The sequence below is a fragment of the Phaethon lepturus genome, unplaced genomic scaffold (assembly GCF_000687285.1).
Source record: "Phaethon lepturus isolate BGI_N335 unplaced genomic scaffold, ASM68728v1 scaffold11164, whole genome shotgun sequence".
NCBI lineage: Eukaryota > Metazoa > Chordata > Aves > Phaethontiformes > Phaethontidae > Phaethon > Phaethon lepturus.
The window spans coordinates 2,502-16,605 of NW_010535472.1; the positions used below are offsets into that span (position 1 = coordinate 2,502).

Consider the following 14,104-nt stretch of genomic DNA (forward strand, 5'->3'; position numbering starts at 1 on the left):
TCCTGTGGAGTCACAAGGTTCAGAGCAGACCCCTTTGCTTTCTAAACTCCCACTCGGAGGAGTCTGGAGGCAGCTGAATCCACTCCCAGATGCAGTCAATGATTTATGACTAAAGGAATTAAGTGCAGGAATCTTGGTGTGATGGTTTAACGTACGATTTTTGTGTTTTCTGTAATTTTAGAACGGCAGCAACCTAATGTGGAATAGTAGTAATTAAATTCACTAACACTATTAAAGTAAATCAGAATATTAGATTATATGATTTTTCTAATAAAGCTTAACAACACGACAACTTAGTTAAAAACAAGATTCTCTAATTACACACAGATATAGATGTAGACATATAAAGAGAAATATGAAGATACATATGAAGATATACTTGTCTAAAAATTTGCCTTGAATTCAGTGAAGTATGCCAAATGCCTTTGCATTTCTCAGTGGGCGAGGGTTGAGCCTCAAAGAGTGGGTGTTTCAGCCCAGGTCTCATGCTGGTCTTCAGCGATGGTCTTCTGAACTTTGCCAACTTGAGAGTTCATGAGCTCTGAGGGGCATCCCACTTGGAGTGAGATGCTGGACGCAGCCCACTGTGGTCCAGGAGAGCTCAAAGGGTCTCACTGAGAACTGTTTGTAGGGCTGGGAGATGACTGACTTCAGGCATCAGTAAATTTCCATCCTTGCCACGATCATTTGCTGTTAATTGCTGGAGTTCTCAAAATTCCAGGGACGCTGGTGCTGATCCATCCAAGTCACAATTAGACAAAATATGTTCCAGGGCTGTCAGGAGGATTAGTTACTCCCAGAACGGACAGTCCTGGGACAGTCAGTACCATTCCCTCAGCTGCGCAGGAGTGCTTGGCGCAGATAGGGGGCAATTAATTGCCAAACTCATTGCACCAAGGCCAAGGCTTGATGAGACTTCAGGAGCAAGGGGGCAGGGGGGGACGGAAGTGCACCACCACACACAGTCCAATGGTTTTTACTTTGAACAGAAACTAAATTAAACATTACTTCTTGTTAATAACCAAATTACATCTCTAACAAAGGTATGTTGGTTTCACTTACAGATAATTGAGAAGAATGGAAAACTTCAATATGAAATAGATAATAAATTTATTAACCCAGAAGATGTGGCAAAACTAATTTTCAGTAAAATGAAAGGTATGTAATAAGTAAAATCATAACATTTTTTGTTTTTTTAGTTCTCATATTTTTAAGATGTGGTATATTGCTTTTTTGCTTTTAATCAACATTTTCTGCCTATGTTTATAAACAGAAACTGCTCAGTCTGCATTGGGTTCAGATGTAAATGACGTTGTTATCACTGTACCATTTGATTTTGGAGAGAATCAGAAAAATGCCCTTGGGTAAGAGGATTAAGATTTTTCTGTTATTTAACATGCCTAAAGCAGACTGGCTGGCAGATCAGCAGTGGGAGTTCTCCTGACGGACTTCAGCTTGTGACTATCAGTCAAGACATTGGGATGCTATTTGAATTGTGAAAACGTGAAAGTAGGAGTTAAAAATCCTGACTTTAGAAACTTTTCAGCGAATTCACTGTTGTAACGAAAATGAAATTCTGAATCATCTGAAGTGAGAGGGAACTTTGGTATCATCATTTCAGGTGTGTTATTTCTAGCAGCTCTTCAGTGTCTGCTTTGAAATGCAAATAGTTTCTCAGCCCTCTTCCATAATTTCCCATCCCTTCATACAACAATACTCACCAAGGCAAATGGTGTTAGAGGACTTTACTGAGGACTGTTTTATCAGAGAGCAGGTACAGAATACACACCAGCATTCTACTTGGAAGTGTAGCTGTAAAAGTTATTCCGTATGAAAACATGAATAGACTTAAAGCTGTGCATAATTGGCAACATCTATTTCTACTTGCTGGTATGTAGAAGCCGTTTTGTTGGACTGTCATGAAATACTTAAAGCACAATTAAAGTTGGTCATAAAACATTGGTGAGCTGTGTATTTGCAGTATGTATAATGAAAGACTATTGCTTTGGCATACAAGTTTCAAAACAACTTCAAAGTGGAGGAAACAACTTGCAGGGCAGTCCCAGGGTTACTGAAGTTTCAAGAAAACATGTAACGAAAACGTTGGAGGTGAGGTGAGGCGACTTGATTTGGAAGTAAAAGCAATTTTCCTAGCATGATATCTAGTGAAATAATGTATCAAGAACTTTTAATGCCAGACATGAAGATAAGTTACAAAGTTTGATTGAGGGTGGGGTTTTTCATCCTGTAGTTGACGGGGGGGGGGGTTTGCTGGTTTTTATGGGATATGTAGACTGATGTATCAGTGTTTTCTTTGACAATGAGCACACAGCAGATCCAACTACCTGAAGAACACAGTAGCAACAGAACTTCTTGGTACCTTTCTTTTCCAGTCACCTTGGTTTGTTAATACCATGCTGTAACTAAGTTCTGAGTTGATGGCATATGTAGTTCGGATTAAATCTTAATAGTGTGCATGACTCTAGTGAAATCGTTCAGGCGTAACAGCTTTTCATTTTACTTTATCACAGGGAAGCAGCTGCAGCTGCTGGATTTAATGTTATGAGATTAATTCATGAACCGTCTGCTGCTCTCCTGGCTTATGGAATTGGCCAAGATTCACCCACTGGGAAAAGGTAAAATCCTAATATTTTACTTCAATGTAAGCTGCTGTACTTAAACCTGAGAAAACTTAAATGAGGGAATGCTGTGTTGCCTTAGCCGTCAATACAAAATTAATGATTTGAAGCTTGTTTTTCTTTTTTGTCTCAATAAAGCCAATAACAATTTAGAAGTTGTAATCCATAGCATTTTAAATCCCTTTGCTCTGGATTTTGTTTTTTAGAATTGTCTTTTAAAGATTTGTCCCCAGACTCTGTCTTGCTCTTTCATGAGCTGATTGGATTGAAGAAAAATGCATCCCTTCTTAAATAGATTTTGGCATAGCTGTTTTTTAATTGGGGGAGATGGAGTCATTTTACATACATTAGAAGAACTAAAGTCGGGTTCCTGGGTTCAGTAGGTGCACTGGGTTTCCCTTATGAATATTCAGCCAATACACAAGATTTTCAAAACAGGAAAGAGTACTGTCACTGCAAACAGATGTCTTTTTCCTTGTTGATTGGTATTTTTTTACCCTTCTCATATAACTGTTGCCTATAATCTTGAATGCAATGTTCAATTCAGTTGTGTTGTAGGAAAAACATTGACTAGTCTCACTGTATGAAATGGACTAATTTTGTTCTTTAGGGAACATTGTCAAGTAGTCAGTGGTACTAAGATGCTTAAATGCAACCCCCCCCAAATCAAATTCTCTTGACAAAACTGATAAAAACTGCAATACATATATGGTCATCATCTTTTTAGAAAGTGTGTCAAAGTAAATGTAAATTTAGATGCTTATTAATACTACTGTCTTTTTTTTTTTAACATGGCAGCAATGTGTTGGTTTATAAACTTGGTGGAACATCGCTTTCTATCACAGTCATAGAAGTAAACAGTGGAATATATCGTGTACTTGCTACAAACACAGATGATAGCATTGGGGGAGTTTGCTTCACAGAAGCTCTAGCACAACACTTAGCGTCTGAATTTCAGAGGTAGGTTTTGAATTCCAAGCATGTTGCCATTAGGACAGGAACTTTGTTATCTGATGCTTGCTTTCAGAAAAAAAAAATCCTATTAGTTTGTTGGATCTAGCAGACTGTCTGCAGGTGAAATGGCTCAAAGAAAGATATTAAAGGAATGGTCAGTTGTTGGGGGCCGAGGAGGAAGACTGGGAGATACTTGGGTTTGGGTAGATGGTGCCTGAAGACAGTGTTGAACTGTGAGGGCTCAGCTATGAACTGTTCTGTGTTTTGGGTGATGTATATGACTATTCCTTTCAGTCACAAGCTTTTGGGGTGGTAGGGAATTCACCTGTGTGGGGTTTGTTTGTTTTTCTTGTTGGTGTGAAGGACCGTGGCAGGGCTTGGGTCATCATACTGAAGCCTGTATGACAGAGCATCCTGTGACAAACAGAAATGAAATGCTTTACCATTGGTGCTAGTGATCTTGAGGTGGCTAGTTGTGCACTATCACAGGAGGAGACTGTTTGGATGAAACATACTATTCTGTTGACATGTCTAATGTTCAGTGTTCTATTTCTTCTTCATCTGTGCTTAAAACTAGTTTACTTGCAGGCCTTTTCTTGCTGTTCCTTGTAGTCACTTACAGGATTTGTTCATTTGAGAAACTGTTCACAAATGCTTAAATCTGTATGATTAAAAACTACTGCCCAAGTTCAGGGTGCCTCTACAGTGTTCTTCAGTTGAAATTGAACTAGACACTTTTATTCTCTGCGAGCTTTCAGTAGTGGCATTGTAGATAATACTGAAATGCCTGTTAAAAAACAAGAAGTTCAATAGCTTTAATCTGGCTTTCTTTTAGAAAGTTAGTGGTATCGTTCAAATGCCTGCCTTCCTAAACTGATACCTCTTTTTTTTTTTTTCTTTTTCTTTTAAATATAGGTCTTGTAAACATGATATTAGAGGAAATCCCAGAGCCATGATGAAGTTAATGAACAGTGCTGATGTTGCAAAGCACTCGTTATCAACCCTGGGAAGTGCAAACTGTTTTGTAGATTCATTGTATGATGGATTGGATTTTGATTGTAATGTGTCCAGGTAAAGCAAATCTTGAAGCTACTGCTTCTGTATAAAACTCTGCGTGAAATCTCTCCACTTGGTGTTTAGGATGTTCAAGAAGCTTTGATTTTTGGTGGCATTAATTTTAGAAACAGAAGTAAGACAGAAGACCAGCTTGCTTTGTTTCATATTGATGGTCTGTTACGACGTGATCTGTAGTAGTTAGGGTAGTAACGCTAACAATGTTGCCCTAATGGTTAGAAAATAAAAGTGTGAAAAGGCACAAGGAGACCCCATCTTTGGAATCTGGTTGTTGATGAAAGGGGAATAGATACTGTAATTACTTGAGGTGATAGGGGGTTCCCCCCATTATTGTTTTTGTTGTTGGTTTTTCCTTAAAGAAAATAAGGAAGACTCTCTCCAGTGAGACCCCTCTGCAGTGCTGTGTCCAGCTCTGGAGCCCTCAGCACAGGAGAGACATGGACCTGTTGGAGCAGGGCCAGAGGAGGCCACAACACTGATCAGAGGGCTGGAAAACCTCTGTTGTGAGGACAGGCTGAGAATTGGGGTTGTTCAGCCTGGAGAAGGCTCTGGGGAGACCTTCTTGCAGCCTGCCAGGACTGAAAGGGGCTTATGAAAAAGATGGGGACAGACTTCTTAGCAGGACTTGTTGTGCTATGATGAGGGGTAATGGTTTTAAACTAAAAGAGGGTAGATTTAGACTAGATTTAAGGAAGACATTTTTTATGATGATGCCCAGAGGTGGTAGATGCTGCATCCCTGGAAGTGTTCAAAACCAGGTTGGATGGGGCTCTGAGCAGCCTGGCCTAGTGGAAGGTCCTTCTGCCCATGGCAGAGGAGTAGGAGCTAGATGACCTTTTAAGGTTCCTTCCAACCCAAACCATTCTATGATTCTATGATTTCTTATTGAGATCTTTAGCTAATTTTGATTGCTCTTCCAGTCAGCAGCAGCTTTAGCAAAATGAAATAGACTTTTCAATTCCAGAACTGTGCATCCAGTGCTGCAGCAGTTGGATCTGGTAAAATGAGGTACAGTATGTTTGCAAGCATGAGAAGCAATACTGTATAACTTGTTTGGCTCAGTTTTGTATAGGGATGCTAGTCCTGTGGACTACTGTTGTACAATTTGACTTGCTGTATTTGTAACAGAGTAAAACTTCCTTTTCAGGCTTGAAAGAGCCTGAAGCAAGCACAAGTTTGTCTTTTGATTTGCTTAAGTATCTGCGCCTTGTGTGCAAATCAGGATGCAGCTTGATTTGCCTCTGAAAATTCAAAAGACATATTTGAGTCTTTGTCTCCATTTTAAAGGTGATGGAGCAGTTGCAGTATTTTTTTCCTTCTTTTTTTTTCATGTACGAGTCCAGACAACAATACTGGTATTTCTCTAGAGTACACTGAAGAAGAATGAATGTGCATTCAATGTAGGTGTTAATGATGGAATCAATAACAGATATTTTCTCAACAAAAAATAATTTATTTGAGATTAATAATAGAGAAACAAGATATTTGGTTTTAAATTCACTTGGTATCAGGTGTACTAGAGAACCAAACTATATTCTAAAAATTATTGTTCTTCCATTTCAGATATTTGTCTCTAATGGATGAGGTGGTGCTTCTTGAATTTTTGTTTTATTTTCTCCTAGGGCCAGGTTTGAACTTATCTGTTCTTCACTCTTTAGTAAATGTGTAGAAGCAATTAAAAAGCTCTTGCAGCAAGTTGGATTTACAGCAGATGATATTAATAAGGTAATAATAGAAATCACTTGTCTGTTGTATGCTTTATAACTCCACAAGAAGAATATTTATGGGCCCTGTTCTCCTCACAGACTGAGGTTATTTCATGATGTGTTTAAGCATTTTTGGCTCAGATACAACAGAGTGTGTAGACTCAATCTTTAAAACTCCTGTCTTTGCTTTGATTTCGGTTACTTGAAGTATAAAGTAGAGTCAGAGGCAACGATGTGTTTTTACTGCTGCATATTGAGTAAATGGCAGAGGATTTGTCTGTTTGGTGTGTTTGTGTAAGTCTGGGTAGAGCCAAGGAGTACCTTCTTTAAGTTTACTACATAGACTTTATTCTGCCTTCACTGAGTTTTGGGTGGGCTTTGCTGACAATTCTGAAGAAAGCCCAAGTTTCAACTTTTTTTCATCTTAGGAGTTGAACAAATGACTTAGTGTCTACTTGGTGCCTGTGCTATTCCTTGTTAGCTTAGGAACACATTGGATGCCAAAGCATAGAAGGTTTTAATGCCAAAGATGGTGAGTAAAGCAGGAAATGTTACTAGTTTCATTCAAGTGTCTTTTGTGTAAGAGTGACATCATGTCAACTCCTGTGTACCTGTGTGTGGCAAATAGTGCTGCATTTAGTGCTGGTGGAATTGGCACATAAATTCTGCAGCAAAGTTAGCTGGCACTTTCAATGATACTTGATGCTATTTCAGACTCTTAATTTGTGTTTGTTGTGTTAGATCTGAGTTTCTGATCTGGTAGGATAATGAAGTATCCCAGGTCATCGTTCAAAGAATGTCTTTTGTTTTCTGGTGGCAGTATTTTTTTAAGTTGCCCAATGTGCTGTCCTCTCAGGCCTTAATGCTTTGGGGTGGGAAGGACACTTTAAAAATAAATGAACCTGATACACAACTCTTAAGTTATGCTTTACACGATGAAAAATGGGGATTAGCTTTGTTTCCAGGTCTGGTTGATCTCAACGAAGTTACTGTAATAAGAGAAGGGTTTTAAAGGTGTTTCTTTGCACAAGGTCAAGTGACACAAAGTCCAGTAAGTGGCAGCTTGCTTATCAGTGACATCCCTCAGGATTTGATACTGGTGCTAATGCCATTTAGTGTCTCTTATTAATAAACACAGATGATGGGGTAGCATGTACTCTCAGCAAGTGTGCGGACAGTACAAAACGAGGGGAGCAATCAATACCACTGTAGGTCAAGGCTGCTATTCAGGGGGGTTGAAAAAGGTGAGAGAAATGTACGGATGTTGTGGTTTAGCCCCAGCCAGCCACTAAGCCCCACGAAGCCGCGCGCTCACTCCCCCATGGTGGGACGGGGGAGAGAATCGAAAGAGTAAAAGTGAGAAAACTCGTGGTTTGAGATAAAGACAGTTTAATAGGGAAAGCAAAAGCCGCGCACGCAAGCAAAGCAACACAAGGAATCCATTCCCCACTCCCCATGGGCAGGCAGGGGTTCAGCCATCTCCAGGGAAGCAGGGCTCCATCACGCGTAATGGTTTCTTGGGAAGACAGACGTCATCATTCCGAACGTCCCTCCACCCCTTCCTTCTTCTTCATCCCAGCTGTATATACTGAGCATGACGTTAATGGTATGGAATATCTCTTTGGCCAGCCTGGGTCAGCTGTCCCGGCTGTGTCTCCTCCCACCTTCCCGGGCACCCCCAGCCTTCTTGCTGCCAGGCCAGCACGAGAAGCTGGGCTATCCTTGACTACTTAGCAACAACTCAAAACATCTGCACATTATCAGCATTTTCTCATCCCAAATCCAAAACACAGCCTCACACCAGCTTCTGTGAAGAAAATTAACTCTACCCTGGCTGAAACCAGGACAATGGAGAAGAACATCACTAAGATCAACAAAGGCAGGTGCAGAGCCTGTGATGGTATAATCTCATACAGCAGGAAAGTGGTTGCTAGAAAGCAGCTTTGCAGGAAAAGACGGGGGGATTCTAATAGACAGTAAGTTTAACAGCAGTCAGTGGAGTGCTTCTGCAGCAAAGGTGGCCAGTTGCATGCTGGGCTGTCATAGCAAGGGTGTAGGAAAGTGTTTGTTTCCCTCTTTGGCACTTGGACAGGGTGTTTAAGTACAATCTCATCATTTTTGGGCTTCACGGGAGATGAAAGGTACTGACCTACTGGAGCCTGTCCTGTTGGAGGGCTACTGAGGTGGTTTGGGGCTGGAGCAAGTGATGTGCAGATGCCAAGAGAACTGGGTTTGCTCACCCGTAAGCAGCGGAGGCTCAGGGGAGACTAGTAATGCCTGCAGTTACCTAATAGGAAGGCAAATACGAGGCAAAGCCTATAGGTGTGTGATGGAAGGGGAAGTGGCAAGCAGCACAAGTTACAACATGGGGGAATTGTGGATACCAAGAAAACCAGTTGTGGTGTGAGGGGTGATCAGACACTGAAAGAGGGGTCCACAGAGCCTGTAGGATCTGTATCCGTGGAGATAAGGTCCTGAGCAGCCTGTTGTAACTGGACCTGTTCTGGGCAGGAGGTTTGGACTACCTGAACTCTGGAGGTCCCATTGAACCTGACATTATTTTATGATTAGTTCCTCAATTTTTAAAATGTTACTTCATCTAGCTGATGCTTACTGTAAGAAACACGTTTTCAAGATACCATTTCAAACTTGCAAGCTAGTTCCTTTAATTTCAAATACAAAAGTAGCAGAAGTCAAGCAAAGATGGCATGGATTTTTTTGTTTCTTTGTTTTTAACAAGACGATAAAATAGCCCAGAGCAGTTTGCATTTCTGTATTGCAGGTTGTGACCTGTCTCTCTTATCTGTCAGAAGAAAGATTTGAAATCATTAAGGCATGTTTTCCAGGTAGTTCTGTGTGGTGGGTCTGCTCGAATCCCAAAGCTACAGCAGCTGATCAAAGACATTTTCCCCACTGTGGAATTACTGAATTCAATTCCTCCAGATGAAGTTATTCCTATTGGTGCAGCCATAGAAGCAGGAATTCTGCTAGGGAAAAAGAAGAAGCAGCACTCTTTATTGAGTGTTCTGCCAAAGATATTCTTCTTAAGGTAAGGCTAAAATTATTTAACTTGGAATATTTTACTTCTGCAGTGAATATACAGCACTGCTTATGCATGATTGATGTTAGAGAAACAGTATTGTTTTATTATTAGTTCTACGGGTTGGCTGTAGATCAACAGTAAGTGGTAACTTAGGTTTATTGACAAAAAATTGACATGAAAAACTACTTGATTTTTAAAGGGAGATAGATTGTGTCATTGCTGTGTTGTAATAGATGGACTTTTTCATTTATTTGTAGGAATGTCTTTTTTTTTTTTTTGACTTGCTGTGATGGTAAATGTTGCAGAGAGAATGAAGTTTGGATTTCTTTTCTCACGGAGCATTGTTGTAATGCTTCCAGCTCACTAAAGTACCTACAGAAAGGCATGAACTTTTTTTTTTCTTTTTAAAGGGAGTAGACGAGTCAGGGGCTGACAAATTCACAGTGCTATTTCCATCAGGGACGCCATTACCAGCTCGAAGGCAGCACAGCTTGCGTGCTCCTGGAAACACTTCTTCTGTATGCCTTGAACTATACGAGTCATTGGGGAAAAGTCCCATGAATGAAGAAGGTAAATTTGCACAGGTGAGTATATACATATTCATATGCACTTTTAATATCAACCACTTGGAAATCAAGTGGATCTGGGGCGGGGGTGGGAAATTAAAACCAAAACCAATCCTACCTCTATAAAAACTCCTTGCTACCAAATTAGAATGACATGCATCTCTTTGGAAATAGTTTTTAAAACATTCTTCTATAAATGTGTTATGAAGTATTGAAGCACTTTCTAAAGAAATTGAAGTTTCCCTTCTGAATTTCTAAATGGCTGGAGGGGTTTAACACTTGGCACTACCGTAGGAGGCTCACATGGGATAAGGGATCATAACTAATTATTCCAGTAGTGCACAGATCTCCAACATTTCAGAAGTAAAACTGCTGGAGGTAATGATATAGCTAGTGTATGTATGGCTGATTTACTTTTTGAGCTTCCTAGATTGGACAGGATCTTGGTATGAAATACCACATTTGATTTTTTTCACAGTGGTAAGATGATATGATGAAATCCTTACGTGATATAAAGATACTACTTGGGAGTCAACCTATTGAGGGAACGCAGCCTGTTTGAAAGAGTAGTGATGTGCTTACCCTCAGTGCCCTTAAAGCATCAGGGAGGGGGCAGATGTGGCTGAAGTGGATAAAAGACTTGAAAACTGTTATTCCACCTTAGTCCTACCCGAAGATCTTTATGGGGATAGGGAAAGGATGTTACCTGATCATTACAGAACTGATGCTAAGTAAAGGAACATTCTTAGCTCTTACTGTAGTCTGTGGGAGTTGTAGCACTCCAGCTGTCTTAGTGATAGACCCTAAACGAAAATCACCGAAACAGTAATGTAAATAGCTAAAAATACATACATTTGCAGTACAGATGAATGAAGTCCACCAGGGCATGCTTTGATGTTGAATTATTAGTATATGACATGCTAAATGTAATTAATTGCACACCTTATCTATTGTGTCACTTCAATTAAACGGCTGTGCAAGTATTTAAGAGAACTTTATAATTTAAAATCTTTTTTTTTAAATAGATTGTACTCCAGGATTTAGAGAAAAAGGAGGATGGCCTACATGATATACTAACTGTTCTCACTATGAAAAGGTACCCAAAATATTTATTGTTCTGCTGTTTAACTTGCGATGTCACACTTCTGACAGGCAGTCTGTTCTCCTGTAACAGGATGTTTAATGTTGTATGGAGAAATTTCAGCATTTCATTGCTTATAGGGCAGTGTCCTAGCAGGAGTAAATTCTGTAGGAATGTAGTTTTTATGCGGTACCTTCTGTGGTTTCATTGTTTGACTCCTAAAGAAATAAAACTTAATGCATTTTATACAGATGATTTTAGCAACTTTTGAACTGTTGATCAATTTAACCATGCTTGAGAGCAGTCAGGATCCCAGATTTCTTGTGGAAGGGGGGCAGGTAGTCCTGTTGAATGTTCACACTCTTAGGGAAAGCTGAAGTAGAATCTGTCTTTATTAGTTGCTAAAGAATCTGTGAAGGACTTCTCATGTGCAGCATTTGTGATGAAAACCTCCGTCTCTGTCCTTTCAGAGACAGGATTGTTACGCATGAGAAACAATGCCAGAGAAAATCAGGCTTCGTAAATCTGCTTCTTACAGAATTACCTGTGTATTATGGGAAAACTTGAAGTGTCTTATGGCGAGGTGGGCAGTGGATAAGAGATGATATTGAAGAAATTTCTCTGACTTTCTTAGGTCTTAGTAGGAGTGCTTGGGCTCATTTGAAATAGTCTAAATAGTTTATAAAGATATTGGAAGGTGGAATTCTAAGTAGTCAAAACATGTTTGTCTTCTGAGGTCTGTCCTGAAGTTCATATTGCTTTTCTAAATAATATGGAAGTTGTCTAGATGCTGCTGAAAAACTAAATCCCTGCTTGCTATTTGAGTTCAAAATACTTCATTTTCTTATGTTAACTATCAGGTGCATAAACAGACTTCACCCAAAACACCTTGTTAGTCATACAGAGATTTGCACTTAGCATTGATACGAAAAACATCTTGGGGGTTATATATGCAATTGTGTAGTGCTGAAAACCTGCATAACTTTAAATGTTTTTTTAGTAATATTTAGATTAAAAAGATGAGGGAACGTTCACTAGAACACATCTATTTCTGTCTGAATATTATGTGTGACTGTTGTATGAAGTAGGATTCAATATTGTCTCTAATTCTTGGATTTTGACAATTAAGGTTTTCTTCCTTGAAGGAGATCCTTGGTATTTTAAGACTACTTCTACTTCTTAAAAGTCAAGTTCTTATGCTTTGAGAAGACATGCTTATCTGTTGGTTGCTGATACTCAGTTCTCAAAATGAATGTTTTTGAATAATACTACTGCATATTCCATTTATAAACTTGTACTAAATAAACTTTGTTACAATATTTAAACATGTTCCTGAATCTGTTCCACTCTACGTAGAGAAGATACGTGCTTTAACGGAGAGCAAGAAGTGCGTACCTAAATACTCAATAAACTAAACTTAATTTTATAAATCAGTTCGATCTGTGTTGAAGCATGTTCTTCCCTCGATATCTTGATGCTCATCTTTCTTCCCTCAGTCTGCAGGAAGACTATTGTTTATCCTCTCCAGAACATGCAGCAACATACTAAGTGTTTTGTTGATCATCCTAAACATACTTTTCTCTTTTACCTAGGGATGGGTCCTTGCATGTTACCTGCACAAATCAAGATACTGGAAAGTGTGAAATCATCACTGTGGAAGTGGCATCATAGTCTCTTTTGAAAGGCAACATTTTTATAAGTTGATTTTTTTTGTCTCTTGTTGGCTTTTCTGCCAAAGTGGTGACTCTCTCAGAGATGTCTTTAATGATTCTTTGAGGACTGTAATAAACTGAAGTAAAACATTAATTTGCCACCAAGTCTGTTTGGCGTGGAAAGCATGGTGCAACATGTTAGTCCAGACTGGCAGACAGCAGAGCATTCAGTTATCCTGTTTTAAAAAATGCAAAGTGCAAATCCTCATGCCTGTGGCTCAGCAACAAGCATATTAAATAGCCTAAAGATGTTTTGTTTTTTTTCTTGGACTAATCAGGTTGTGTACTCATTCAACCACTACATCTGTGGCTTCAACAGCATAGCATTGAACCAGCAAGAGCTAGACTGGTGAAAATCCACTCTCTAATAACTATACCAAATTGTACTGAAATCCTCTATGATCTTGATATTGCCTGGAATGGTGGAGGTGATCCCTGTTTGTGCTGGCCTCTTGAGTGGTATTTGTTTTCTTTCTGGACTTGCTGTAAGATGGTTTTGTGGTGTTACACACATTTTTCAGGTAACATTACATGTGCTTATTTATGTGTTATTAATAAAATATGGTTTTTATGCAGATCCTCGCGTCCTCCATTCTGTGTGGCACTGTTCTAATCTGTATGTCTTCATATATTTGGATATAAACTGGCTGCTCTTTTCATTTTAGGTAGGGGAGTAGTAAGAAGGAGACAGAGCAGGCAAGCCTAGTTACAAGATTTGGGGGTCTTGGCCTGATGTGCAGTTAAGGGGCAACAGTTCAGCCCTGAGGGCTAGGTGTTGTCTTGCAAAATATTCAAAGTGACACAGTAAACCCTCAAAATTAGAGGAAGGGACAGCCATCTGGATTTGAAGAGACTTCTGTTTAATCACCTGTTTTTCTCCAGGCTTCCCAAATTATCTTGTGTTTGCAGAACATGTATTTCAATATTCTTCCTACCTCGCAAAATCAATAGATACTGCATGTAAGATATAAATCTTACTCCTTTCCAAACACATCTGTACGGTGTGGCTTGCCAGCCTGGATGGTGGGGTTTGAACCTGTGAGGCTGCCCTGAGTGGCCGAAGTGCTGGGAAAATTCTGCCTCCCTGGTCCCTGCCTCTTCGACTTCTGGAAAATAAGTGTAGAGTTCAGCAGTTCCTGTGTGAAAACTTCTAAAAGGGGACTTGGAAAACCCAAAGTCTGGTGGAGTCCCACAGCCCTTACAAACACAAGAGACGTGTGTGCTGACAAGGGTCTAGGCAGCTGCCAGGGACGTTCTCTGGCGGGCTACAGAACCAGCCGGGGGGTTATGGGGCTTGGGGCTGCTAACAGGAACCACTTCTTCTGAGAG

The 14,104-nt window shown here is 39.8% G+C and overlaps 1 protein-coding gene across 1 annotated transcript in view; it reads left to right on the top strand.

Annotated features, from left to right (window-relative positions):
• The window catches only part of HSPA14 (heat shock 70kDa protein 14), a gene marked incomplete at its 5' end in the record, with an annotated part of 15,144 nt that extends 2,410 nt beyond the window's left edge, over positions 1-12,734 (top strand). Inside the window, 11 exon segments of the mRNA XM_010285818.1 lie at positions 1,065-1,158; positions 1,274-1,364; positions 2,532-2,636; positions 3,438-3,599; positions 4,509-4,664; positions 6,290-6,392; positions 9,220-9,367; positions 9,370-9,422; positions 9,827-10,000; positions 11,008-11,078; positions 12,656-12,734. Of these exon segments, the coding sequence (XP_010284120.1) occupies positions 1,065-1,158; positions 1,274-1,364; positions 2,532-2,636; positions 3,438-3,599; positions 4,509-4,664; positions 6,290-6,392; positions 9,220-9,367; positions 9,370-9,422; positions 9,827-10,000; positions 11,008-11,078; positions 12,656-12,734 (1,236 nt within the window).
• Between the last annotated feature and the right edge of the window lie 1,370 nt (positions 12,735-14,104).